This window comes from Trichosurus vulpecula, chromosome 4, assembly GCF_011100635.1.
Source record: "Trichosurus vulpecula isolate mTriVul1 chromosome 4, mTriVul1.pri, whole genome shotgun sequence".
Taxonomy (NCBI): Eukaryota; Metazoa; Chordata; class Mammalia; order Diprotodontia; family Phalangeridae; genus Trichosurus; species Trichosurus vulpecula.
This window is the reverse complement of record NC_050576.1, coordinates 16982685-17007138: the sequence shown is the minus strand read 5'-3', so window position 1 is coordinate 17007138 and position 24454 is coordinate 16982685. Positions and strand designations below refer to the sequence as shown.

Sequence of the window (24454 nt, the reverse complement as noted above, 5' to 3'; positions counted from 1 at the left end):
AACAAACACGAATTTTTTTTTTTTCCCATTCCTTTCTCTTTTTTGCTTTCTCCAGCCCTGACTTTTCTTTTGTTTTTTTCAGGACTCTTCCTGAACCAGCCTGGTTTTATTCCTCACTGCCTCTCACCTGGCCCATCCCCACAGGCACCTGCCAAAGTCACCTTCCTAAAGGATGCCATTTTGCTCCCCACTCACTAAGGTCCAAGGGAACCCCACTGCCTCCATGATCAGATATATTTGGAGGCCCACCTGACATTTAACCCTTCCTGTCTTTTGAGATTCTACTTCTTCACATGTTTTCCCATCTAGGTCCACTGGTCTTTCTGCCCTTCAACAACATGCCCTCCCTCCTCTTCCTCCCTACCCCCAGAGCCTTGAGCTTCCTGTAGAGGTCAGATCAAGTGCTGGCTCCCACAGAAGACCAGTGTTGATCAGCCAAGAGGCTGATACATCCTTCTCCATAATGTAATGTATATGTGTACATATGGGCGTATGTATGTGTGTGTGTGTGTGTATGTGTGTGTGTGTGTAACTGTGCATTCCTAACAGGCAGATGGGCACGAGAGTCCAGATGGTGGCAGTACCCCACCCCCACCCCCAGACCGATAGTCCTGCTTTCAGCATATGCTTTATAGTCATTATCTGGGAAAGCAGGTCCTGGGGACAAGGGGACAGCCATTATGCACGGGCAGGCCGACTATCTAGCTGAAGCATCAGGGCTCCCTGAGGGAGAGGCAGGAGGCAACGTGGGCCAGGTGAGTCAGACCACTATTACCCCACCTCACATCCTGATGAGGACAGCCCAGGACGCCGAACCCTAGAGCCTCAGCCGTCATCCTGGGAAGTGGCCCCCGAGAGGCTGCCTGGGGACTGCTCCCGCACAGGCTGCAGCCACCGCTCTGAGAGACCCAGAAGGGAAAGGTCCTGTCACCCAAGCCCTGGTTCAACCTGAGACACTGGAAGTGACATGGGAGAGGAGGCCTGAGTGCTGGCTTTGTGGCTGCGCAGTAAGGACCAGGGGACCTTTATTTCTATCTGTTTGTAGCTCAAACTTTCCCCTCCTGGAAGGCAGGGGCTGCCTGGTTTCTCTCAGCACTTGGGATGCATTAAGCACTCAATAAATGCTTCACTGGCACACATACACGTATACCTCCACCTATCTTACATGTGTATGCACTGATTCCTCACCAGCCCAGGACCTTGTCACGGGCAAGACTGCCTAGTCTGTCTTTGTGCCCAGCACGACTCTTGGTGCACAGTAGGCTCACCGACTGACTCCTGTTGGCCCACTCCCTCCTCCCCTTCACTTGCCTGAGACGTCGCAGAAGAAACAGATGGGGATGGCGAGGCCGGTGGGGTGAGCAAGCTGCAGGGCAGGTTTAGGGTGACATAATGTTCGTGGCTGCAAATGACCCTCAGGAAGTCCAACCTCAAGGACACCAGGAGACTGGGGTTTGGTAGTGAGTAAAGCTTTGAAGACACCTGGTGGGCCAAAGAGAACCGCAGGATCAGTGGGAGAAGGGCCCAGGTGCCCTGGGAGAAAAGGAGATGCTCGGGAGCGTGCAGGTCTGAGCCATCCCACTCTCAGCTCCTGAGGCGTTCCTTGTTCTGACTCCCGGCCAGCACCAGAGACAGCTGCCCGTTGTGCCTCACCTGCTTGTAGCAGGCCTTGACGAGGCTGAACACGAAGCCTCGATCCATGACGGACAACAAGTCATTGAGGAAGAAGGCAAGGCTCATGTTGAGTCTTTCCACCATTTCTGCGTCCTAGAGAACAGGAGACGGGAAAACAGAATTAAAAGGATACTGCCTAAAAAGCTTGGCGTCCCCGAGAGCCGGCTTAGAGAAAGCACGAAGTCATACTCACCTTCTGAAACCGCGAAACGACGTCGCTGGCGATCGTGCTGACGAGAGCAGCAATGTCATCCATGAAGCGCTCTGGAAAGCGGTTTTTCCTCGGAGCATCAAGTTTATCAGTAAAATACAAATGGTGCACCATACTTTTCACCTGAAGAGAATGGGAACTGCCAGTCACAAACACGTATCATGAATAATTACAAATGCTACAAATTCTGGGGCTATTTTCTTTCACACTGTCCAATTTTGGAAGTAACTGAGGACATTTCCTATTTTCTTGTGACCTGGTAAATGACCAACCCAACTGTCCAACCATCTGCCCTGGAGGAATGGGAAGCCCAAAGATCGGCGTCAAAGAAGCACCGCGAGAAGCCCGAGTGCAGCCTGCTCACCATCAGCTCGAAGAAGAACCAGGCCTGCTGTAAAGCTGCCTCGCGGACGCTGCCGCTGCAGACGACCCACTGCAAAGCCAGCTCCTCGTGGAAAAGCTGCCGGGAGGAAAGGCAGAGTTAGTACAGGGCACGTGCCTCATCAGGCAGAGCTCGGGGGCAATGCCGGCACTGTGACAGAAGATACAACGCAAACGATGAAAAGAAGCAAGAGGAGGCACATGACCAGTCTGGGGGATGCAGCGATGATGTCCATTAACAAAACGACTGTGCGACCATGTAAGACAATGGGGTGCAGGCAGCCGAAGACATTACATGGCATCTTGGAATAAAATGGAGTTTTACAAGGCCAGATGGGAAAGGCCCTTAAATTGTGCCGGCAAATAAAAACCAGAACTTGCAATGAACCGGTATAAACTCTTGTCTGTGGCTTCAAATGGAGAGCACGGATCATTTTTCATAAACTTTGCTGGTACAATTTAAGTAATACCTTTGAAAATTTGGCCTTCATTTTTCATGTTATCAGAAACAAGTTCATTTTCAAAAAATACCAAATTCCTTCCTCATTCTTACAGCATAATGGATATGCATACAAAGCAATTTGCAAATTAGTGAGTATTAATTAATATGAGAAAGGACTAACAAAACTGTGCACGAGGGAAGCAAATTAACGTATCTTACTAAGAGTGATAATTTTTCTAACTCATCTTCCTTTCCCTGGAGATTTAAACACAAAACAGAAGCAGTTACAGAAGCAGTATTAAGGGTCGATACATTGTTGCAGTGAAATTAAACAACTAAGTTTACTTCACCAGGCTCTGAGTAAAGAGTCAACCCGGTGGATTATCCATCAGATAAAAGAACCTACATTTGGCAGGTACTGGCACAGCAGCCCCCAGACCCTGAGCGAGGGAGTCCTTGAGCTGGCGTTTCGGGGCCTTAGGCACTGGCAGAGCAGCCCCCAGGCCCCGAGAGAGGGCAGCCCTCGAGCTGGCGTTCCAGGGCCTGAGGCACTGGTAGAAACATTCCTATGGGCCAGCCTTCTAAAGAACAGTGACAAGTCTGATGGCGTTTTCCCCCAAAGATCAATTGTCTTCACTTGAATCTACCTTTTTGGTCGGTAAACGTCCCGTTAATGTTTGTAAGAAACTTGACGTCTCTGTGTGCGAAGACATACGGTTACAACTTCGATCCATCGCCTACGGAGTGAAGATGAATGAATGATGACAGAACATTACAGTCTGTTGTGGATGACTATGCAGCTCAAGGATAATGTACAACTTTAAATATTTGGCAGTGAGATGGTTTAATTTCTGTTGTCAAAAACCAGCATTTTTTTTTCTTCCCAGTATGCTATCCACCATCTTGAGCTGCTTCAGACAGATTGACAACAATGTATAAAAAAAAGTTCAAATGTCTTCAATGGATTAAAAAAAGGTTTAAGGAAATGTGGGTATTTTTATGGAACTACATATAGCTAATGCTGCAAAGAATGAAACTTTCATAGTTGTAGTATGTAAACATGCACATGTCCAGGAAGGAAAAAAAAAACTTTTTTTTCTAAAGCAACATACTTCTCAACTGTCAGAGAACAAATATTCAAACAATTTTGCCCAATCAACACTAAAAAAGTTTGGAGGTTTTTTTTTTTTGTTTGTCTGTTTGTTGGAGGAGGGGGGGGAGGCACAGTCAACATTCTACAAATCCTTGCATAAGAACAGCATGCTAGATTGGTTATGCCATTTGTAATGATAATTATGAGGTAGTCATTTTGGGGGATAAAGTTAACTTTTCTTCCTAGATCAAAGACAGTTGAGATGTATGTTCTGTCATGCAGTATCTAAAAGCAGCAGGCAACTAGAATTAAATAAGTGATTTCAACTATTTCAATTAAGTTACTACCAATTTCATCCTTTGCAACACAATACAAATTAAAACATATCTTTGCTTTTGGTTCTTAATCTTTCAGTTTAAATTCAGCTTTAGTCTAATACCATTTTTACTCTTCAGTGTTACGCAAATATGACGAGATACTAAATATTTTATGAAAGGTAAGATGATTAAGGACTTTAAATCAAAGTGGAAAACTGTGATTTTGTGGATAGGACTGAGAACCAGCCCACCAGACAGGTGCTAGACCTAAAGAAGACCCAAACTCCATAAGCAGCATCCACAGAAATGTAGGCAGGAGTGGGGGAGGGGAGCGGTGGAGAGGGAACAGCACTGGTATGTTGGCGGTATTCATGCATGCACGTGGTGGGGGAGATGTGCTAATTAAAAAAAATCATGAACTTTCCAAAATTGAGAAAAGCAAGCCACTGAAACCATAGTATGGACTAAAAAGTAACGTTCTAGAGGGAAATATCAGCAGCCAATAAAGAAACCTCTGATGCTGTAGACACCACCTGTGTTGACTCTGCACTTGGACTGGGGTTGGATCCCCATGGGGCAGCCTTTGGACCACCAGTGTTAACCCAGGAATTGGAGCGGTCTAAGCCCTAAGCATATAATAGAAAGCAGTTGGGAAAGGAAAGAAAGATTACATGTTGCATGCTGTAGAGAATTCTTAAAGAAATCCAGTCTTTTAAGAATTAATGTGTTCAATGCAAACATGTCTTTCATTAGTACTGTTAAAGGAACCAACTTTTTTAGGCACTTGTCAAGTATTTTAGTTCATTCAAATTATCTGATTACATCCTACTGTGTAAGACACCACAAAAAATTATTCAATACCATCCTGGAATAATATAATGTTCTCAATTTTTATTTATGAAAAAAAAACAATCTGGGACACCAGAGACTGAAGCTTTATTTTTCAAATGAGCACAATCCAAGCAGATGAATGGGGACGAAGCTGGCAGGACCAAGGGGCATGAAAGTCCTGAACAAGGATATTCTAGTTCTTGCTTGGTTACATTTTTTTATTCTGAACTTAACAAACATGGCGACTGTTTCCACATAGGAAGCAGCCCCAAAGCTGCCCTGCTTGTCTTTGTTTCCTTCTGTTCTCTTCTGGGTGTTAAAAAGTGCTTCCAGGAGCCTCTGTTACTTTTCTTCCCTTTCAATAAAGGTCCACTCTTTCTTTTTGGAAGGCTTTTCATTTCATTGCATTGCTAAAGAGCCGATTAAAAAATGGCCTGCAGAATGTTCCTCCTCATGTCCCGACCTAGCCTCCTCTTCTCTGATCCTGCCTCTCCTGGGTCTAACCGACTCTACAGGCCATCAGCCCATCCTGGAGCCAGGCAGGAGCAGAACTGGATTTGAAGGTAAGTAAGAACATGAGGAGGAAGCTGCACTGGCTCCTCTTCTTCTTCCAGGCCTGTTCCCAGCCCTCCGGCCCAGCTGTTTGCTCCCTGGCCAAAATGCCTGATGTTAGCCCAGAAGATGGGCTATTAGTGAAACAAGCCTACGTTGGGAGAGTCTTGTTTTGAATACACCTGTATGGTATGTGGAAAAGCCTGCTTTATTTATATCACTGTATTCCTAAAGCCCAGCACAGGACCTGGCACACAGGAAGCAATTAATAAATGCTTGTTGATTGATTGATGCCACAAAGATATTGGCTTAGGTTCAAATTTTCTATGGTTTTGATAAAATTCATTAATAACTGATTTTAAAGTCTTCCATTCATTTTATATGAATTAATAAAGGAAAACATTTTTTCTCCTTATCAATGAATTTGAAATATGTAAATCACAGATAATACGTGATATTCTTGGTGACAGAAAAGAACAAAATTTGGTTTTTTAACAACCTCAAAGTTTTGTTTTTTTCCTGTCTTAAAAGCACTATCCCATTAGCCTGTCTGTCAAGTGCCTGTCATCAAAGTGCTATAAACCATGTTGGACCGGGGGCTTAAGTTAGCCTGTCTAAGAAGCGAGCAGAGATGAGCTTAAATGACCCCAAAGGAACCCCCCTCCCTTTTGGCCCCAACTTCTACAACAGCCTCAACCTGCCTGCCTTGCCTGCGTTGCCTCTCCCTCTTCCAATCCAAACATGCTTCTTATCACCCTGCTCAAGGAAGTTCGATGACTCCCCAGCACTGGCGGGAGCACACACAAATAGTCTGGAGACCTTCACAACCTCTCTCATCCAGCCCAATGGCCCTGTGGGTTCCTCCACCTCCCGGCTCCACATCTTTGTACAAACCGGATCCCTGGCCTGGCTCCTCACTCCAACATCCCAGAGATCAACATTGCCTAAAAGCTCAGGCAAAGACCATGTGCTCCTCAAGCCCCTCCCAGCAATGTCCTACAGAGGGCTGCCCCTGCTACCTTGCACGCATCTTGTTTCTTTCATTTTTATGGACATGGAGCCCAAAACAGCACTGAAGCTCTGTAAGAGTAGGAACTGTCTCATTTTTGTCTTTGTAGCCCTAGCTCCTAGCACGGTGCATGGCACATTTTAGGCCTTAAGAAATGTTTTTTGATTGTTTTAGAAAAGGTCCGTGTTACCACGGCTTAAATGCCCATCTCTGGTGGTCACTTTGGAAAAGTGAACAGATACTCATGAAGTGGCTCCAACCAACGCTGTATCATAATTATTCTGCTAAATATTCTATAGCCAAAAGGCATCACAAAGGGGCAACATCCTCTGTGACATCGTCCACTGATAACACTTACTTCTGAAACAGCAGTTACCCTATGGTGTCACTACACTGACGCTAAGCCAATGACAAACACTGAGCAGGGAATGTGCAGGCCTAACATACTTATTCCTAAAACAGCACTTGAATTAAGGATGAAATGATTCTAAAATATTTACCATTTCTTGTCCTAACACCTTTCACTCCTTGGCAGGGCAGGTCTTGGGCAGACAACGTGCCATGATGCTTCAATGGGAATATGAGGCAAGCTTCATAGAAATTCAGAACATTCTGTTTAGAATGCGCTGGCTGGGCGGCAGAAAACATTCTTTGGACCTAGGAATCAGACTCGCTTTCTGAAAGAATCCCACCTTCAAGTTCAGAAACGAAATTAAGTCCTTGACTCAGCCTGTTCCCTGGAAGAGCTTCCTGAGGTGCACACTTTTCACCATACTGTGTGTGCAAAAACAACTTTGGTCCCATGTGCATGGTGTCCCAGAAGGCCAAGCATGTGCAGCACACTGGTGAATAGTCTGTGCTCATCCTCCCTCAGGGCCCTCACAAAAGGCCAAGACTGCCTTACTTAGGAGATATCTCAGTGGATCTTTATAGTCTTGGAGTTCTGTTTTAATGGGGTTTTTTATAATTTTAAAATCATTAGGTTAAACAATTTGCCTAGCATTTCTGATTAAGAAATTACAGGTTAGTTTAAAAAAGAGTTGAATGTAACAACATATCATGAAGGCTGACCAGAGACAGCGTCGCTACTGCGATGTGCAAGTGGGTCAGGTCCATGACCAAGGTCCAACACAACCACTCCTCAGTTCTCTAGCCACACAAGCTGGGGTCCGCTAAACACCAGTCTCATCAGCCAGCAAAGACAAGCCATTGGTAGGCACCTCCTACCTATTAATTCCTCTCTACGACCCTAATGTGCAGAGGAGGGACCTGTTGCATGGGGGGGGGGGGGGGACACCTTCCTCCCCATCAAACTTCCCATAATGGTGTCATTCCCTAGAGCAAGGCAATCATGATACTCCCCCCGGCAAAGGCCACACAGGAGACAAAAAAGCCAAGAAAACAAGCCTGGCTGCGGGACAAGTGCCCACAATTCAATGCAATCAAACAAGCATTTATTAACCAAAGTAATTTACAGTGGGTCCCTTTGTCCAAAGGACTGAGAGCGCCCAGAAGAGTGCCTTTGTCTAAGGCTCTGGAGGGCCACAAGCTCAGAGGTGCTGCTGCGGACAGGGGAAGAGTGAGAGGTACATGGTCGACCTGACAGCTTTTAAATTAGAAAGGAGAAATTTGGCCAACACACAAAAGATTGCTTGGTACATGTTGGTTTGCATTAGATTGGCTTCAGTGTTCCTGGTCCAGATGACCAGATTTGGGTTCCACAAAGTACATGGGGTAGTTCATGATAATAGAAATATTTACCATTAACGTAAAAAATTTCAATTATCTACTCAGAGAACAACGCCTACACATAATTCTCAGCTATTTGCAACTCCAAAGCACCCTAGAAATAAGACTACAAACAACTGGACATTTCTCCCCCTTCATAATATTCACAAAATGCAAACAAAATTCATGAAAATACATGTATGTCAGCTTACCTTGCTTCCAATGATGGAGCGAACTTCATCATCTGGAGATGTCGGAGTCCCAGATATATCTGGATTACTGTTACTGAGGCTCCGGGAGCGATTCAAGTGAAGGCTGGCAGGTCTCACAGCAGATCGAGCCATTGTAGCATAGTGCACGGACCCTCCCAAACCCCCAGGTCCTTCAGGGGTTCATGAAATAGCACATAATCACACAAACGGAAATCCATAAGAAAAGGCTTAAGACCCTGAAGGAGCTTGATTAAATGTTTACCCCTTCCCTCAAATTCCAGCATGAAGATGAATGACCTCTGCATCTAAAGGAAAACCACTAGATCTAAAGAAGGAAAACATAGATCTTTGACATTTGAGACCAGATGACCACTGGATAAAGAGACTTCAATTTAACAGCTTCAGCAGAGCCACAGAAACATGGGGACTCTACCGTGACCTCCCATGGCCACAAATGCCCATGCCTGCCCAGTTATAACCACAAGCTCTTGGTCAATGGATGGACAGAGCATCTTCCTGACTCCAGGCCCCGTCATCACCCACAGGGAATCTCCCCTCCTGCCGCTCACACTTTTTATCTACACAACCAGCTGAAGAGATGTCTCCTGCTGCAAAGAATTTTTGTTTCACTCACATTTCAAGGAAAATAAAAAGGCTGCCAAAGGCCCTTTTCCTTCATTAAAAATGAGACCTATGAAGATCTTTCCAGTTGAACAGACTAACATTTGCTGGTTTGAGGCCTACCAAGAGGAAGCCCACTATAACTATATAGCCCTGTGCCTACCATTATCAATACCTAGAAAGGGTCAATCATTACACGCACTAGCGGGGAATCATAGATCGACTGGGTAAAAAACCAGGAGCACACTGACAGTATAAACAGCATATGCCTTATTTAGATGGAGGGAAAGGGCAGGAGCAGGCCAAACTTGAGGCTCAATTCTCACATTGTAGGCAACCCCTAAAGGGCTGTTTCTGACCTTCAGGAGATCACGCCACTACAGACAACAACTGGTTCTCAAAGACCTGGGGCTGAACATCTTCTTTTCTTATGAATATAAGTATCTTTAGTGAAAGGCAAACCAAAAATTCAAACAGTCTGATCAGAACCGAGTAAGCGAATGGGCCTGTCTAGCCCAGGATCAGGTTTTATTTAGTCTTGTCTGCAAAAAGTGAGACAAAAATCCCAGATAAGGAGTCCTGGGCATGGCCAGCAAGGCGCGCTGCCCACTGTCTGGCCTCCCAGACCGTCATCCAGGCATCCCACCCACCAAGAACAACTGCAGTGAATCACACTAAGCTTGACCCACTGTCAGCACCAAAGAAGCAAGTACCTGGTGATGGTGAGTTGGGATAGGTATTGGGCAGGCGAAAAACATAATAGATGTATGATGTCAGAAGGCTATTTCTGCCATGCTGGTCCTGATTCCCTTCCAAGTTTTTGTGCAGTCGATTGACAATGGAAGCCATGGCTTCAAAAGATGCCTGTCCAAGGTTCACTTGAGAAGAAAAGGAGGAAAGCTTTGTGTTATTTGGGTAGTCAGGGTTGAATCTCCGCCCTCTCTGCCTCTAGGATGTCAATGGTAGTGACAGGTAGGAGGCTTTTCTAAGTAGATCAGCTGTCCTGCCCCAAAAGGCACATGTGGTCCAGTCATCAGGCCTATATCAAGCGCCTACTGTGTGCCAGGCACAGGGGTAAGTGCAGGGGATACAAGGAAGGCAAAAACAGCCCCTGTCCTTCCAGAGCTCACAAATGCAGGCCACAAATGCAGCTACCACAGGCACGCAGAAAAAGGCATCCTTACTGGGTCTCTGAACATAGAGCATCTGTTTCATTTAAAAGAGAATACTGAAAATCTCATCAAAGTCTAAAATCTCAAAACTCACTGCAAGGAAAAATTAACATCATTTTTCAGACTTGTGCATATTTCAGCCCCTAATGAAACAGTCACAGAATCTCAGACCTGGAAAGATTATCAAAAACCATGAGTCCAGCTGATACCTGAACAAGAACTTCCTTTAACAACAACATTTGGCACTTATAGTGTTTCGAGGTTTGTAAAACACTTCATGTCTGTTATCTGAAGCACAGGCTGCTATTAACAGCCTCTTACAGATGAGGAAACTGAGGCAGGTGGAGGTTAAGTGACTTGCCCAATGTCATCCAACTAGGAAGTACCCGAGACAGGATTTGAATTCGGGGCTTCCCAATTCCAAATCTGGTGTTCTAGCCACTGCACTACTTAGCAGTCTTTACAAATGCCCAAGTCTCCTTAATTCTTAAAAAAATGTTCGCCAGATTCTACTATTCCCTCTAGCTACAGACCTAAATCTCTCCTCTCTTTCTCAGCCAAACTGGAGAAGGCTGCCTTCCTTCATCCTCCCATTCACTCTTCTGCCCTTGGCAATCGGGCTTCTACCATCATCATTTGGTGGAAGCTGCTCTCTCCAAAGGTGGTGCAGTAGCACCATCGCTACACTGCCGAGCTTAGAGGCCCCTTCTCACTCCTTCCTCACATCCTCATGCCTAGAAGCCGCCTGGTCTTCCCTAAAGCTGGGGCCTTCCCACAGAGAAGACTTCCAATTTTTCTTAGACATACTTCGTTTCTACATAGATGCTTTCGTGTCATCTCCCCCACTGGATTGTTGTTTGCTTGTCCTTCGTTTTGATGAGGACCAGAATGACGCCGTTACATCGGGGTCAAGTGAGTGTGTCCAACTGTGGCCGGTCCAACCAAAACAAGCTTCGGAGGCTCTCCCACAGGGAGGGCACAGACAGTCCACATGGCTCTGAATTGGTGCATCTCATGTCTCTTTTGAGCTGCTGCAATTCTGTTTCGCTCACAGAGCACTCCTTCTCCGATGAGGGCACACAGCACTGGGCAGTCCAGTGCCAGTGTCTCCCACCTCTCACAATCGATCGCAAAGTTCTTCAGAGAGACCTTTAGAGTGTCCTTGTATGGCTTCTTCTGACCTCTGTGTGAGACTCTGCCTTTTTCGAGGTCTCTGTAAAACAGTCTTTTAGGCAAGCGTACTTTGGGGCACTAGAACAATGTGGCCAGCCCATCTGCTACACACTCCCTGCAGCAGAGTCTGAATGTTTAGCAGCTTAGTTCAAGAAAGAACCTCAATATCTGGCACCTCATACTGCCAGGTGATCTTCAGAATCTTCCTAAGACAATTTAAATGGAAGCAACTGGGTTTCCTGGCATGGTGCTGGTAGACTGTCCAGTTTTCACAGGCACACCACAATGAGGTCAGCATAATGGTTCTGTAGACCTTCAGTTTGGCAGTCAGTCTAACACCTCTTCTCTCCCATACTTTCCTTCGGAGCCTCCCAAACACCGAGCTAGCTCTGGAAATGCATGCGCCAACCTCATTATCAATATGTACATCCCTGGAAAGTACACTACCAAGGCAAGTGAATTTATCCATAGCATTCAACATTCCTCCACTTGCTGTAACCAATGCTTCCACGTATGGATGGCGTGGTGTGGGCTGATGGAGCACCTGTGTTTTCTGGGTGTTAACTGTTAGGCCAAAATTAGCACAGGAAGCACAGAAGCAATCCATACTTTGATGCATATCAGCTTCAGAAGCTGCACTGAGGGCACAATCACAGTCATGCACCCTGCACGTTAGTCTTGGTTTGCAGCCTTTTCAAGTTAAGTAATGTACCATCAGTGTGTAGCTGACCTTGAAGCTGTTTTCATCCTTGTTGAAGGTGTCTGAAAACATCCTGCTAAAAAGCATGTCACTCAAGTCACATAAGTCACTCCACTGGTGCCTGGGAAAGCGCGAGAGCATCATCCACCATCCAGAACCCAGGCAAGCGTGCTGTCATGGACCCGATGTACAATACTGATGAACTTCTCTGAGCAACCAAGTTTTGATGTAATTTTCCACAAGCCCTCATGACTGACAGCATCAAAGGCCTTGGTTGGATCTACAGACCTCATTCCGCTCCTGGCATTTCTCCTGGAGCTGTCTGCCAGCAAACACCGTATCTGCGATTCCTCAGTCCTTTCTGAAGCCACGCTGGCTCTCAGGTAGATGATCATCTTTCAGGTGAAGCATCAGCCTACCAAGGAGGACTCTGGCAAGAATCTTGTCTGAAATGACCAAGAGAGAGACACCACCCCCCACCCTCCCCGCCCATGATTGTCACAGGACAATCTATTTCCTTTACCTTTACAAACACGGACAATGGAGGCGTCCTTGAACCTCCTCTTGTCATATAACCTGGAACATTTCAGACAGCTTTTGTATGAGCAGTGGACTCTCTGCCTTTAAATGTCAGCTGGAACAGAATCATCACCATGTGCCTTGCCACACAAGAGGAGCCTAATGGCATTCAAACCTTTTCTTCAGTTGGAAGTTCAGCTAAAGAGGAACTGACTTCAGCCTGATGTATACGGTTAGTGGCTTCAGCACTGACTGATGACGGTCTTTTGAGTTCACTATGAAAGCATTCAGCCCATCTCTCTAGGATCATGTCCTTATCTCTACTCAATGTGGCTCCATCAGCACCGAGTAGCTGAGATGCACCATAGGTCTCAGGCCCTATAAATAGCCTTCAGGGCATCATAAAAGTGCTTTGGATTGTTACTACGAGCATAAAACCAAATTCCATCTGCCTTTTTACTCAACCAAGAATCCTGCATCTCTCTAAGCTTTGCTTGTACTTTACTTTTGATGGAGTCAAATGCTGCCTTCTTAGAGACAGATTCTGCTCATAAACCTTGTGGAATTCTCATTTTTTTCTGAATTTCTCCATCATTTTTGTCAAACCAGTCTTGATGTCTGTGAGTGTTCTGGCCCAGATGAGTAAATGCAGTGCTGTACACTAAATATCTGAAAGCTGCCCACTCTTTTTCTGCTTCGCTGTTGCCAGTTCTATGTTGGCCCAAGTTAGCAAAAAAGTGTTCCTACTCAGAGAAGTGCTCTAATCTGCTGACATTAAATCTCCTGGCAGTCGTCTTGCCTTGGGGCAACTGCTTTTATGGAATCTGATGTGTAGCTTCAAGAAGATAAATCTATGATTGGTCCAGCACTCTGCACCACACATCGCCTTCATCACTCTCACATCCTGCCTGTCTCACCAGATTAGGAGATCCTCGAAGGCAGGGTCTGTCTTTTGCTTTCTTTGTATCTACTCGGCACACAGCAGCCACTTGCTCTCTCTTGGGGATCTCCTCAATTCCCACAGATTTACTTACCATCCCTAGGCAGCGCCTCATGATCTGAGTGCCATTGCCACACCAATGGAGACACCCTAAATGCAGCCTATTCAGAACAGAGCTCATGGGCTTCACTCCTGTGAATGGCTATGCCCCTCTTTTAGTCTCCTGGGTTTGTAACAGTGGCATCATCTCCAACTTCTCACTCTGCAGACCAGCTACCAAACTCTGCACCCCATTCACATAGCTACCACCATGGTCAGTCAAGGAGTGTTTATTAATGCCTACTCTCTAACCCTATCTTTCCAGACTTATTTCAGTTGCCTAAATTCTTCTCTCTTGATGAACATGCCCTGGTCTCTAGGCACATTCTGTTCTCTCAGTCCCTCTGTCCTTCCTCGCCCCTTTGCTTGTTCAGACCTTTCTCATCTTTTAAGTCCAAAGGAAAAGCACATCTTTCATATAAGCTTTCCCTGAAGTCTGATCAGCAAAGTTCTTCCCCCTCAAGCCTCAGGGAGCACTTTCTTACGCACTTCTACTGTATTATTTTGTATCAAAATTACTCATCCATGTATCCCGTTCCCCCACCCCCAATCCAGAATGTAAATTGATTTCCCCTTCAGGCATGGACATAATTCTGCCCTCACAATAGGCCTGTAACTCGTCCTAGGCTGCCCAAGATATTGGTTTATCAGGCTGAGGCCTGCTTACACAGCGGTACGTTACCTATTTGGCCGGCAATGACAGGTGGCCGTACAACAAGAAGAATCAGCTTATCAAGCAGGAGGTGAAGAAATCGCACCACCGGCTCCAATTGAGATGAATTCAACGCTGAAATACTGCTTTTCAATTCGTTTTCCAAGTTATTTTCCATGATCCTCATGTCGCCTATTCGCACTGGGAACATGTGCTCATCCAGAGCGTTAACCAGAGCAAAGAACTTGTCCAGGTAAGGATCCTGAAAGACAGAACGCAAGAGGAGCAGGTGGCGGACACTCAGGCCTCCCTCTGCTGGCACCTCCCCGGGGTTTCAGACTGCATACTCGGAAGGCTTGGGCAGAGCACTAGGGAAGGAAGGTGCGGGGGGGAGAGGTCAGTCTGGCACGTGTTCAGTTTAAGGTTCTGAAAGGCAGCCAGAGATGCGAGGTGAGGGCAGTGTCAGAGAAGAGATGAGAAATCCACAGGCCTTAGCAATAGACTGGCTATGAGGAGTGAAAGTTAGTGAGGAGAGGGCAGGAGTGGAGGGTTAATGAGTTTAGTTTTACAAACGTTAAATGAAAGATGTCAACAGGACATCACTTTGGAATTCTGACAGGCAGGTGGAGATGAGAGATTAGGGTAGGAAGGTGGATCTGAGGATCTTCAGCATGGGGAAGGTCACTGAAGCCCTGGGAGCTGATGAGCTCACCAAGTGAAGTAATACCGAAAGAGAAGAGAAGAGAGCCAGGATAGAGCCTTGGGGGACACCTGTGCTTAGGGGGCGCGATCTGGAGGAGGATCCAGCCAAGGGGGCAGAGGAGCTACCAGAGACGGAGGAGGAGAACCAGGAGGGAGAAGAGAAGATCCAGGAGGAGAGAGTGATGGACAGTGTCAGAGGCAGGAGGAGAGTGATGGACAGCGTCAGAAGCTGCAGAGAGGCCAAGGAGAAGGAGGATTGAGGAAAGGCCACTGGAAAGGCCAATAAGAGATCCTTGATCACTTGGGAAGGAGCAGTTTCAGTGGAAGTCAGATTAAGAGGGGTTAAGAAGACAGTGAGAGGGAGAAAGTGGAGGCACCCAGTGTAGACGACTTCCCACCGAGTTTAGCCACAAAGGGCAGAAGAGACCTGAGACAAGAGTTAGAAGGGATAGAAGGAACGATTGAGCGTTTCTGGAAGATGGGGAGATGAGAGCACGTTTGCAGGCAGTAGGGAAGGAGCTCCCAGAGAGGGAGAGACCGAAGAGAAGGGAGAGAGGCAGGGCAGTCTGTGGCAGGAGACAGGAAGGGGATCACCTGCACAGGCAGTGGGTAAACAAAGCTCTGGCAAACTAGGACAGGGCAGATGGCCTGGGAAAGGAACAAGGGGGTGAGAGAGTGGAGGTCACAATACGGATGAAGAGTAGAGTTCCGTAAGAGAAAACACAGCAAGAGACAGAGAGAAAGACACAGCCAATAGATGAAGGAGGAGATCTCGGGATCCTTGAATATGGAGGTGGCACATTCATGGGTGACGGCAAGATCCAGAGCACGACCGCCTTTGTGTGCGGCTGAGGAGGGGTCGAGAGGTAGAAAGTGGGAGGTGAGGAGGTTGAAGGAAAGTCCCCAAGTATGAGGGCTGGAGTTGGGGAGGTGAAAACCATCCTTCCCTCCTTCAATGCTTCCTCTGCAAAGCTGCCAACCCGAGGTTCTTGGTTCCCAGAAATGACTGCGTGTCCCTTCCTTGGGCAGAAAGCCCCGATGGCTCCCTCTGGCCTCAAACTCTGTCTGGTCTGATTTCCCATTACTCTCCCTGTGAATTGTGTATCCCCCTCTCACCTCCACCTCTCGAACGGACAAGCAACATCCAATGCCTGGATGCCCTCCTACCTCACCTCTGACTGCTCATGTGTTGAGTCCTTGAGTTGTTGGTTAGCTCTTCCTGGCCCCAAACAACTTTTTATTTATTTTTATATATTTCAATTGGCTTAGCCTTGTCCATAATCTTCCTCCTCATTAAACTGTAAGCTCCTTGAGGGCATGGACTGTCTTCTCTTTTGTCCCTGCATTCCTAGAGCCCAGCCTGGACAGTGCCTTGCACAGTGAAGGTGCTGGGTGAACTGACCAGAAGTCACAACTCTGCTCACAGACCATGTGCTACTAAAAAGGAGGCGCTACTTGTCCAGTACGTGGGACAAACCAATACTATCTGATACGATCTTCTGTTGTTGCTCAGTGACATCTGATTCTTCATGATCCCATTTGGGGTTTTCTCTGCAAAGGTACTGGGCTGGTTTGCCATTTCCATCTCCAGTTCATTTTACAGATGAGGAAACTGAGGCAAACAGGGTTAAGTGACTTGCCCAGGGTCACACAGCTCCAGTGTCTCAGGAAGATTCCTGATTCCAAGCCCAGTGTGCTAAGCACTTGGGCTTTATTAAAATACTGCTTTCTTCATCATAAAAGAGTTTCTTCCCAAGGGTGCATTATTTTCATAACAGTATCTTAAAGGTACCAAAGGTACAGTGTTGTTTGTTTTAAACCAGAGCTATGAATCCATCAGTGCCGGTGAAGCACTGCCTCTACCAATGCAGACAGATTCAAATTCTACAACTTGCAATCTCAAAGAGTTAACTCCCCAAGCCACCAAGAGGGTCAGGGACTTGTCCAGAGTCACAAATCTGGCATGCCAACCCCAATTTTGTGGCACATCCAGGCCTGCTGGAAGGAGCTATAGGACTGAATTATGGTAAAGTACTCTCCTGTGGTCCACCGGAATCAGAATACTGCTCTCTTTCACAGTCCTATGGCAATCAGGTCATTAAACTCAGGACCAGTAACATATGCCAGCATATGGGACAGAACAAAATCAGTGAGAAGTGGACAACGGGAAACCTCGGCCACTCAAATGGAGCCCATAACCCGAGCCTTTAAGAGATGTACCTCCTTACACAGAATCCCTTTTGTGAAATCCTACCATAAAGACTGAGTCTCATAAGGATACAAATGAGATCTGATCGCATCTAATCACGGCACACTCACCTGGGTATGAATAGAAGACACAGCAACCACTTCGACATTAAAAACACCCTTGTGGTTATCAACCCATTTCATTCCAGGGAGAGGCACCTGTAACAATGGACCAGAGCAATGCTCAGCTACATTTAAAATCCGTTCTGCAGCACAGCACAGCACAGCAATCTCTCCACCACATGCCTTTTCACTGGCCATTCCCCACCTCCCCCCCAAGCCTGGAATGCTCTACCTCCCTCTGCCTCCGGGCTTCCCTCAAGCTCCAGCTAAAATGCCACCTTCAGCAAGAGGCCTTGGCCACTCCATCTTCAGCCCCAGGTGTGCTCTCCAGTCGTGTCCCCAGGAGAAAGGGGGCTCCCTGAGGGCAAGGACTGTTTTTACCTTTTTTCTATTCTCCCAGTACTTAACACAGTTCCTAGTACACAGCAAGCACTTAATAAATGTTGACTGACTGACCTAAGCCAATAGATCAATAGGGGAAGAAAAGAGTTATGAGAGTACTGACCTATCAGCCGGTTGCCACAAGGACATTTTTCTGTTTAGAAAAGGAATTTACAAAGAGAGCGGGAGGGCCTTGCTCAATGCCTGTCCTTCTGATGGGAGAAGCCTATGGAAGCAAAGTGTCAGCCTTCTCTTCCAAATAGGGTCCAAAGATATAAAGTGACGCTGGTCTCTAAAGGGAAGCAGGCCATCAGGATTCGGGATGCTGAGGCCCTGGCAGCCAAGCAGCCTGGGCAAGAGAAAACCCGAGGAAAACGGAGCGATCGGGCCACGTCACACAAATGATCTGAAAACCAGGATGTCTGCAGGGACCCCGGCCCGAGAAAATGCAGAGAGAGGGCTCCATTCCAGGTGGCGAGGTAATCCTCAAGGGTGAGTCATCACAGACTCCGGACCACCGCGGGAGAACAAAGCCAACCATACACAGATGAGGGTTTTATTTCTTTAAATCTTGTTCTATGTTTTAGAGACTCAGCAAGTAGAGCTTTGATTTTCATAGACAGCATGCACTTAAAATATACATAAAACCACGGATCTTCTTAGTTATGTCTGAATGTATATTATATATAATTTCTATACCTTAATATGATGGCATTTATCTTTTGAGATATGCTCAAATTTATCTAAAAGTACTTTTGAAATCTGTAGATTTCATTGATACTGTTTGTTTTCATGGCACCTTTTAATATATCCTTTCCCTGTGCGTCACTCCCTGCTCCTAAGACTTCTCATTATTTTTTCAAATATATAATTCTTTTTTTTCCTTAAATTAATTTACTTATTTTTAGTTTTCAACATTCATTTCCACAAGATTTGAGTTCCAAATTTTCTCCCTATCTCTCCCCTCCCCCCACCCCAGGACAGCATGCATTCTGATTACCCCTCCCCCAATCTGCCTTCCCTTCTATTACCCCTCTCATCCCCTTTCCCCTTACTTTCCTGTAGGGCAAGATAGATTTCTATACCCCACTGCCTGTATATCTTATTTCCCAGTTGCATGTAAAAACATTTTTTAATGCTTGTTTTTAAAACTCTGAGTTCCAGATTCTCTCCCTTCTTCCCTCTCCACCCACTCTCCTTGAGAAGGCAAGCAATTCAATATAGGTTATACATGTGTCATTAAGCAAAACATTTCCATAACAGTCATATTGTGAAAGGTTCCCTCCATCCTATCCTGCTCCCCATTTATTCTATTTTCTCCTTTGACCCTGTCCTTTTTCAAGTGTTTGCTTCTGACTACCCCCTCCCCCAATCTGCCCTCCCTTCTACCAAACAAAGAAAAACAGTCAGTAAAATCAACCCACACATGAACAAAGTCTGACAGCGCGCACAATACTCTCTGCTCCCAGGGGCCCGCCTCTTTTAAGGAAAATGGGGAGGTATATAACCTCCCTAAGACATTCACTGGGTGTGAGGATTTCACAGCAACCCCTGACCAGAGGCGGCTCGGTGGCATGTGGACAAAGCGCTGGGCTCAGACTCTTAACTGCATGACCCTGGGCAAGTCATTGTGAAGGGGATAAAAGGAGATAATACAAACTCTCACCATCATCATCCTTATTATTTCATCTTGCTGTTCTTTTAGTTTTTTCGAATCTTAACACCCAAAACTCTGCGGTTTCACCCCACCCCAGAAAAGGGACAAAGACGTCGGACAATGGAAATCCTCCACGTTGGAAGGACTGTGCAAGGATGAGCTCCCAACGCGTCTCAATGGCCAGAGACGCCGAGACGCGCAGCCATCCCGCAGAGGAGAAGAAGCCATGAAGGAGGCTGGGCTCGTCCAATTAGGAGATGGGAGGAGCGCAGGAAGCCCTCTTTGCAGGAACCTGTGCAAAGCGACGAGCGCAGAACCAGGAGAAGGTGCACAAGAGGGGGTGAATGCCATCAAAGCATGAAGGCCAAGCCCATCCCCGGAGATGAGCACCCATTAAGCACCTGCTGTGTGCCAGCCAGGCCATGATGAGCACTTTGCAAACAGCATCTCATTGGATCCTCACAACACCCCTGGAAGGCAGGTGTGAGGACTATGCCCATTCTACAGAGGAGGAAAGACGGTGGGAGCAGGGTCTACGGGTGTGGAAACTGCATACACTGTCAGAATTGGCCAGTGGATTAAGTTTGGCTAAACTCTTCTTTTTTCTTTATAACATTGGGTAACATTGGGTAGAGAATGAGGGAAAAGAAATGAACACAAAACGTATCAAAATAAAACTGTGGCAAGATAAGTTTAAATTCATTTTGCCAACTGACTCCTTTTCCTCTTTGGAAGAGTTTGTGAAAACAAAGTTCATGGGATCGGAAGCGGGCCATGATCTGACTTGTCATCCAAACAGGACAGGAAGAGGAGCCACGCCAAGGCCTTCAGACTCGCAGCCTCCTGGCATACAGAGGAAAGGAAGACATCTTTGGCATTCCCTCCTGGAGCTGCCTCAGCACTGCCCGATGTGGGCATGAATGATGTTGGAAGTCGCTTAACAATATATTTTCTATTGAGGGCTCTTTTGATGAAGTATGTGTTAGGTAAGAAGACTGGGACTAAATGGAAAGGAGGCTATCAATTCACTTCCTGCAAAGGGGTGATCCTTGGAAATTAGATTTTCGTGAACAATTGTTTTATTGTCGCATATTTTCATAATGATTTGTTTCAATTTTGGATCAATGACCAATGAACAGCGCTTGTCACAATGCAGCTTCTATACCCTTGGGCCTTCCCAGCTTTAGCTGACTCAGAATGACACAAACACCTAGGCAGGCAGCTGGGGAACTAAAGGAAGCCTGGAGTAAATCACTTTCGATAGTTCTCTCTAGTTGGAGAGTTCACACGTTATCCATGACACCAGAAGCATAAAGCCAGCCTGTGGCCCTTGCAGGCGAGGCCAGAGCAAAGCTGCTGTGGGTCTTCATCTCAGCAGGATCAGCTCCCAGGACGAGTGAAATGGCCGACGACAGGCACCCCGACCAAGGCGGCCCGGCTCAACGCTCAAAAGGCTCTGGGTATTTCTGGCCACAGAAACTCCCTGAGAGTGTCTGCCCAGGAAGGAACGGAGAGGCTGTCATCCCTAGCAGCAGAGAGGCTGCTCAGGCAAATGAAATCTCATGCCTTCAAACGACTGGAATCATTTTGTTTCAGAATAGGACCCACCTCCGTAAACCAACCAAACAGAATTTTTTCCATATTTTCTGTGAATTTTTACTTTTCTCTTAATTTCTCCAGAATATCAATATGAGAGTTACTGACCTCAGGAGAGAGCACCGAATAAGCCTGCGGTGGCTTTTCCAGGGAGACGGGCAAGCAAAACTGACCAGTCTTCAATCGTCCATTCTGAAGCATTGGTATCCACTTTAAAGAAAAGGAAACATTAGCTTAAATATTGGCCTAAGTTACAAAAAAACCCATTTATGATAGGATGTTATCTGGTACAAAGGTCTGTCTTGGTCTGATCCCAAAAGGGCTTTAGTTAATGAAAACCCAAAATGATCCTTCTAAGTTAGCGTCCCCTAGTACAAGACCCTAGAATATGGTGGGTTATGGTTATAAGACTCATGACCACGAAAAAAGGAATCTTTTTCTTCTTGAAAACAGTAGTTATTAGAACCATGATATTTACATCCAGTAATAGCTTAAATGTTATAATTATTAATGTATAATATTTTCTCCTTGTCAATAACTACTGAATAAAACGTGCTTACCGTATAGCCGACTGGAGTCTCAAGGGGAGTGTTTTGCTTCTGCTGACAGCTCACATGATAGAAGGTAAAAAGCAGGTGGTGGTGGTCGGTTAAGGTGGCAGGAAGTTTCACTTTAATTTCCTCATGGAAATCTGGGGATCTTAACAGAAAAACGAAGAAGCTTTGATTAAAAGTCAGCAATGTAGTAAAAGTGCAATGTCTATTTTAAAGTCACTCTCGGTTATTCGTAAAGTTTATAACAATATTTATAATTATAAGCTGATCTCGACACAATCAAAGAACACAAGAGGAAAGATAATTTCCTATAAGCAGATATTTTACTCCTAAATTTTATTTCTACATCGCTTTAGCCTTCTAAAAATTAAAAAAAAAAAACACTGCAATTTAAAAATTATTCCCCAACGGTCCTTTCAGAAAGAGGGGAAAAGAGGCTGATTGGGTGAGGTGTGCTGTACATTCACTGTGTCATCTCTTTTTCTTTTGGAAGACAAAAAGCATTGTCATACTTGGATCCAGGATGCAAACAGCTTCCCGTGATTACCATAAACTATTTCTTTCTTCTATGATGAACAGTTAAAAGAGAACAAACTCAACAACTCTGGGGGCCTTCCAGTTTAGTCTTGTTCTATGGTAATCCCAGAGATTCCTGCTAAGCTCCTACAGTGACTGGCCCAAGATTCTGTGTCTGTGAGTAGAGCTTGGGATATCTTTGGAAACCTTGTTGACCTCTATCACCCTGATTTTGGAGCAGACCCTGAACATCATGGGCCTAATGTCCATAATCGTTTCACTCAGGGTTACACATAATCTATGGACTTGAGCAGGATTTCTGACCCTAACTGATCAATGCCCACCATGCTCCCCCAGGAACATCTCCTTGTCCTTTCTCTGTTCCCCCCTGGTTTCAGGTGTTTCCATACCAAAGCAGAACTGGGAAGGAATGCCCTTGAGTCATTTACTAGCCACCATCCTAAAAGTCCTCACTGTCCCAAACCGGTATTTCTCCACTCTGGATAACCCTCATCCTTGGCTTTCTTGGCTTCCTCCACTCTGGCTCCCAAGCTGCTGAGCATTCATGGCAAACGGTCATGTGTTCAAACTGAGTATACCTGCCACAAATCTACTGAACTTCACAGAGGCCAACCCTCACTGTAGTGGCTCTGCAATCTTTAATTCCCATCAACAGTAGTGGACATCATGCAAGAGAGAAACCAACCAATCAGCCGAGAAGCAGCCCTCACCTTCCGAATCCTTCTATTCCCTCCATTTATCTCCTCCCTCCATCACTCCCCACGAGGCTCCAGAACTTTTCCTCTCTTTTCCACCCAACCCTAGCCCTGGATCCCAGCACGTACTGACAGAAGCCCTAGCATCTCACTGCCCAGAGGTCAGCCCATCATGCTTGCTGCAGGGCAGCCCTAGCTCTAGACTCTGGATCCCATTTCTAATCATCTCCTCTCAGGTGTAGTCAACTTCTCCCTCTCTGCTGTTTCCTTCCCACACTCAGAGACAAGCTCAGTTCTAACGAAGTTCTCCCTGGACCTTCTTATAGCGCTTAATTTGCCATTGCATCTGTCTCATTCTCTTTACAGAAAAACCTTCCTGAAGACAGCATCTGCACCTGATGCCGGTACCTTTCCATCCTGTAACCTAGTTTCTGCCCTTGCTCCTGTCCTCTCCTCCCTCTACTAATCATGGAATTCGCTTGCCTTTTGTTGCTCCTCACACATCTTTTCTCTTTCCTTACACAACCTCAGACATGGAGACAAAGAACTCAAACTGAAGGCCAAAGAGGTTACAAGACAGGTGCCGGGTGCTCAGACAAGGAAAGACTACTTCTTGCTAGGGTGGTCTCTGAGATGGGCCTGCATGTATGAGGAGAATTCTGACATGCAGAGGTGGTTACTTTGGGCAAGAAACAGCATAAGCATAAGCAAACAGGTAGAGGCAGGAAAGCCCAACACCTGCTTTAAAGTGGAACCAAGGCACAATCCATGTCAGCTGAAAGACGGGAGACCCAGAGGGAAGAAAAAGGAGAGGAGGCTGGAAGGACAGAGTAGGGACCAGATAAGGGAAACTCCTGAACCCGAAAGCTAAGGATCTAGGGCTTTACTTGCTAAGAAAGGAAGGGGAATCTTTACAAGTGATCTACTAAGGACAGGAATGAGAGCTGTAACTTGGAAGATCAATCTGATAACAACACGCTGGAGAAGCCAAGTAGAAAGAAGCTGTGTGTAGGCACCACTCCGGAGGCTCCTAGAAGGTTTGGGTCTGGACAAGAAGCCATGAAGGCCTGAGTCGGGATGCTGGCCATGGGAAGAGAACAGGGCCAAGAGAGACTAAAGACACAGACAGGGGGGAATGGGGGAAGGACCGGACTCTTCTGCCCATGGAGAGAGGAGGTGGGGGAGAAAGGAAATAAGGGTGACCCTAAAGTAACTGGTGGGAGGAAGGCAAGATGAATGGAAATCAGGAAGTCAGATACAGAACTGCTTGTGAAGATGCAGAATGAGGATGCTATGGGACAATTTGCGTTGAAAGGGCTGCCAGGACACACAGGCAATGGATTGGCATCTCAGTGGTTAGAGCGCTTGCCTTGAGTTCAAATCCTGCCTCAGACACTGACTAGCTGTGTGACTCTGGCCAAGTCCCTCTGGCTGTCCCAGTCTCCTCATTTGTCAAACAGGGATGATGCTAGCACCTCCCTCCCAGGGTCCCCCCTAACACTCCTTAGTGCCTTCCTTTTGCTGATCATTTCCAGCTTATTCTCTCTATGGCTTGTTTCTACACTGTTACTTGCACGTACAATCTCCCCCATTAGACTGGAAGTTCCAGAGGCAGGGAATGTCTTCTGCTTGTCTTTGTATCCCCAGAGTTCAGCTCAGTGCCTGGCTTAATCAGTATTTACTGACTGTTTGTGAA

At 46.2% G+C, this 24454-nt stretch overlaps 1 protein-coding gene across 6 annotated transcripts in view; it reads right to left on the bottom strand.

Annotated features, from left to right (window-relative positions):
• Positions 1 to 24454, bottom strand: part of DOCK7 (dedicator of cytokinesis 7) — a 178952-nt gene that overhangs the window by 49530 nt on the left and 104968 nt on the right. For 4 of the 6 annotated variants that reach the window (XR_005010150.1, XR_005010151.1, XM_036753876.1 and 1 more), the window contains exons 17-28: positions 21533 to 21671; positions 21081 to 21182; positions 17348 to 17434; positions 14357 to 14588; positions 9785 to 9949; positions 8451 to 8620; positions 4652 to 4744; positions 3356 to 3445; positions 2250 to 2345; positions 1868 to 2008; positions 1654 to 1767; positions 1312 to 1482 (exon numbers count right to left, since the gene is read on the bottom strand). Coding sequence is in view for 4 of the 6 variants with exons in the window: in XM_036753876.1 (XP_036609771.1) it covers positions 1312 to 1482; positions 1654 to 1767; positions 1868 to 2008; positions 2250 to 2345; positions 3356 to 3445; positions 4652 to 4744; positions 8451 to 8620; positions 9785 to 9949; positions 14357 to 14588; positions 17348 to 17434; positions 21081 to 21182; positions 21533 to 21671 (1600 nt within the window). In the remaining 2 variants the exon portion in view is untranslated. The remainder of the gene's footprint in view (positions 1 to 1311; positions 1483 to 1653; positions 1768 to 1867; positions 2009 to 2249; positions 2346 to 3355; positions 3446 to 4651; positions 4745 to 8450; positions 8621 to 9784; positions 9950 to 14356; positions 14589 to 17347; positions 17435 to 21080; positions 21183 to 21532; positions 21672 to 24454) is intronic. The other 2 variants (XM_036753879.1, XM_036753880.1) reach the window with 1 other exon arrangement.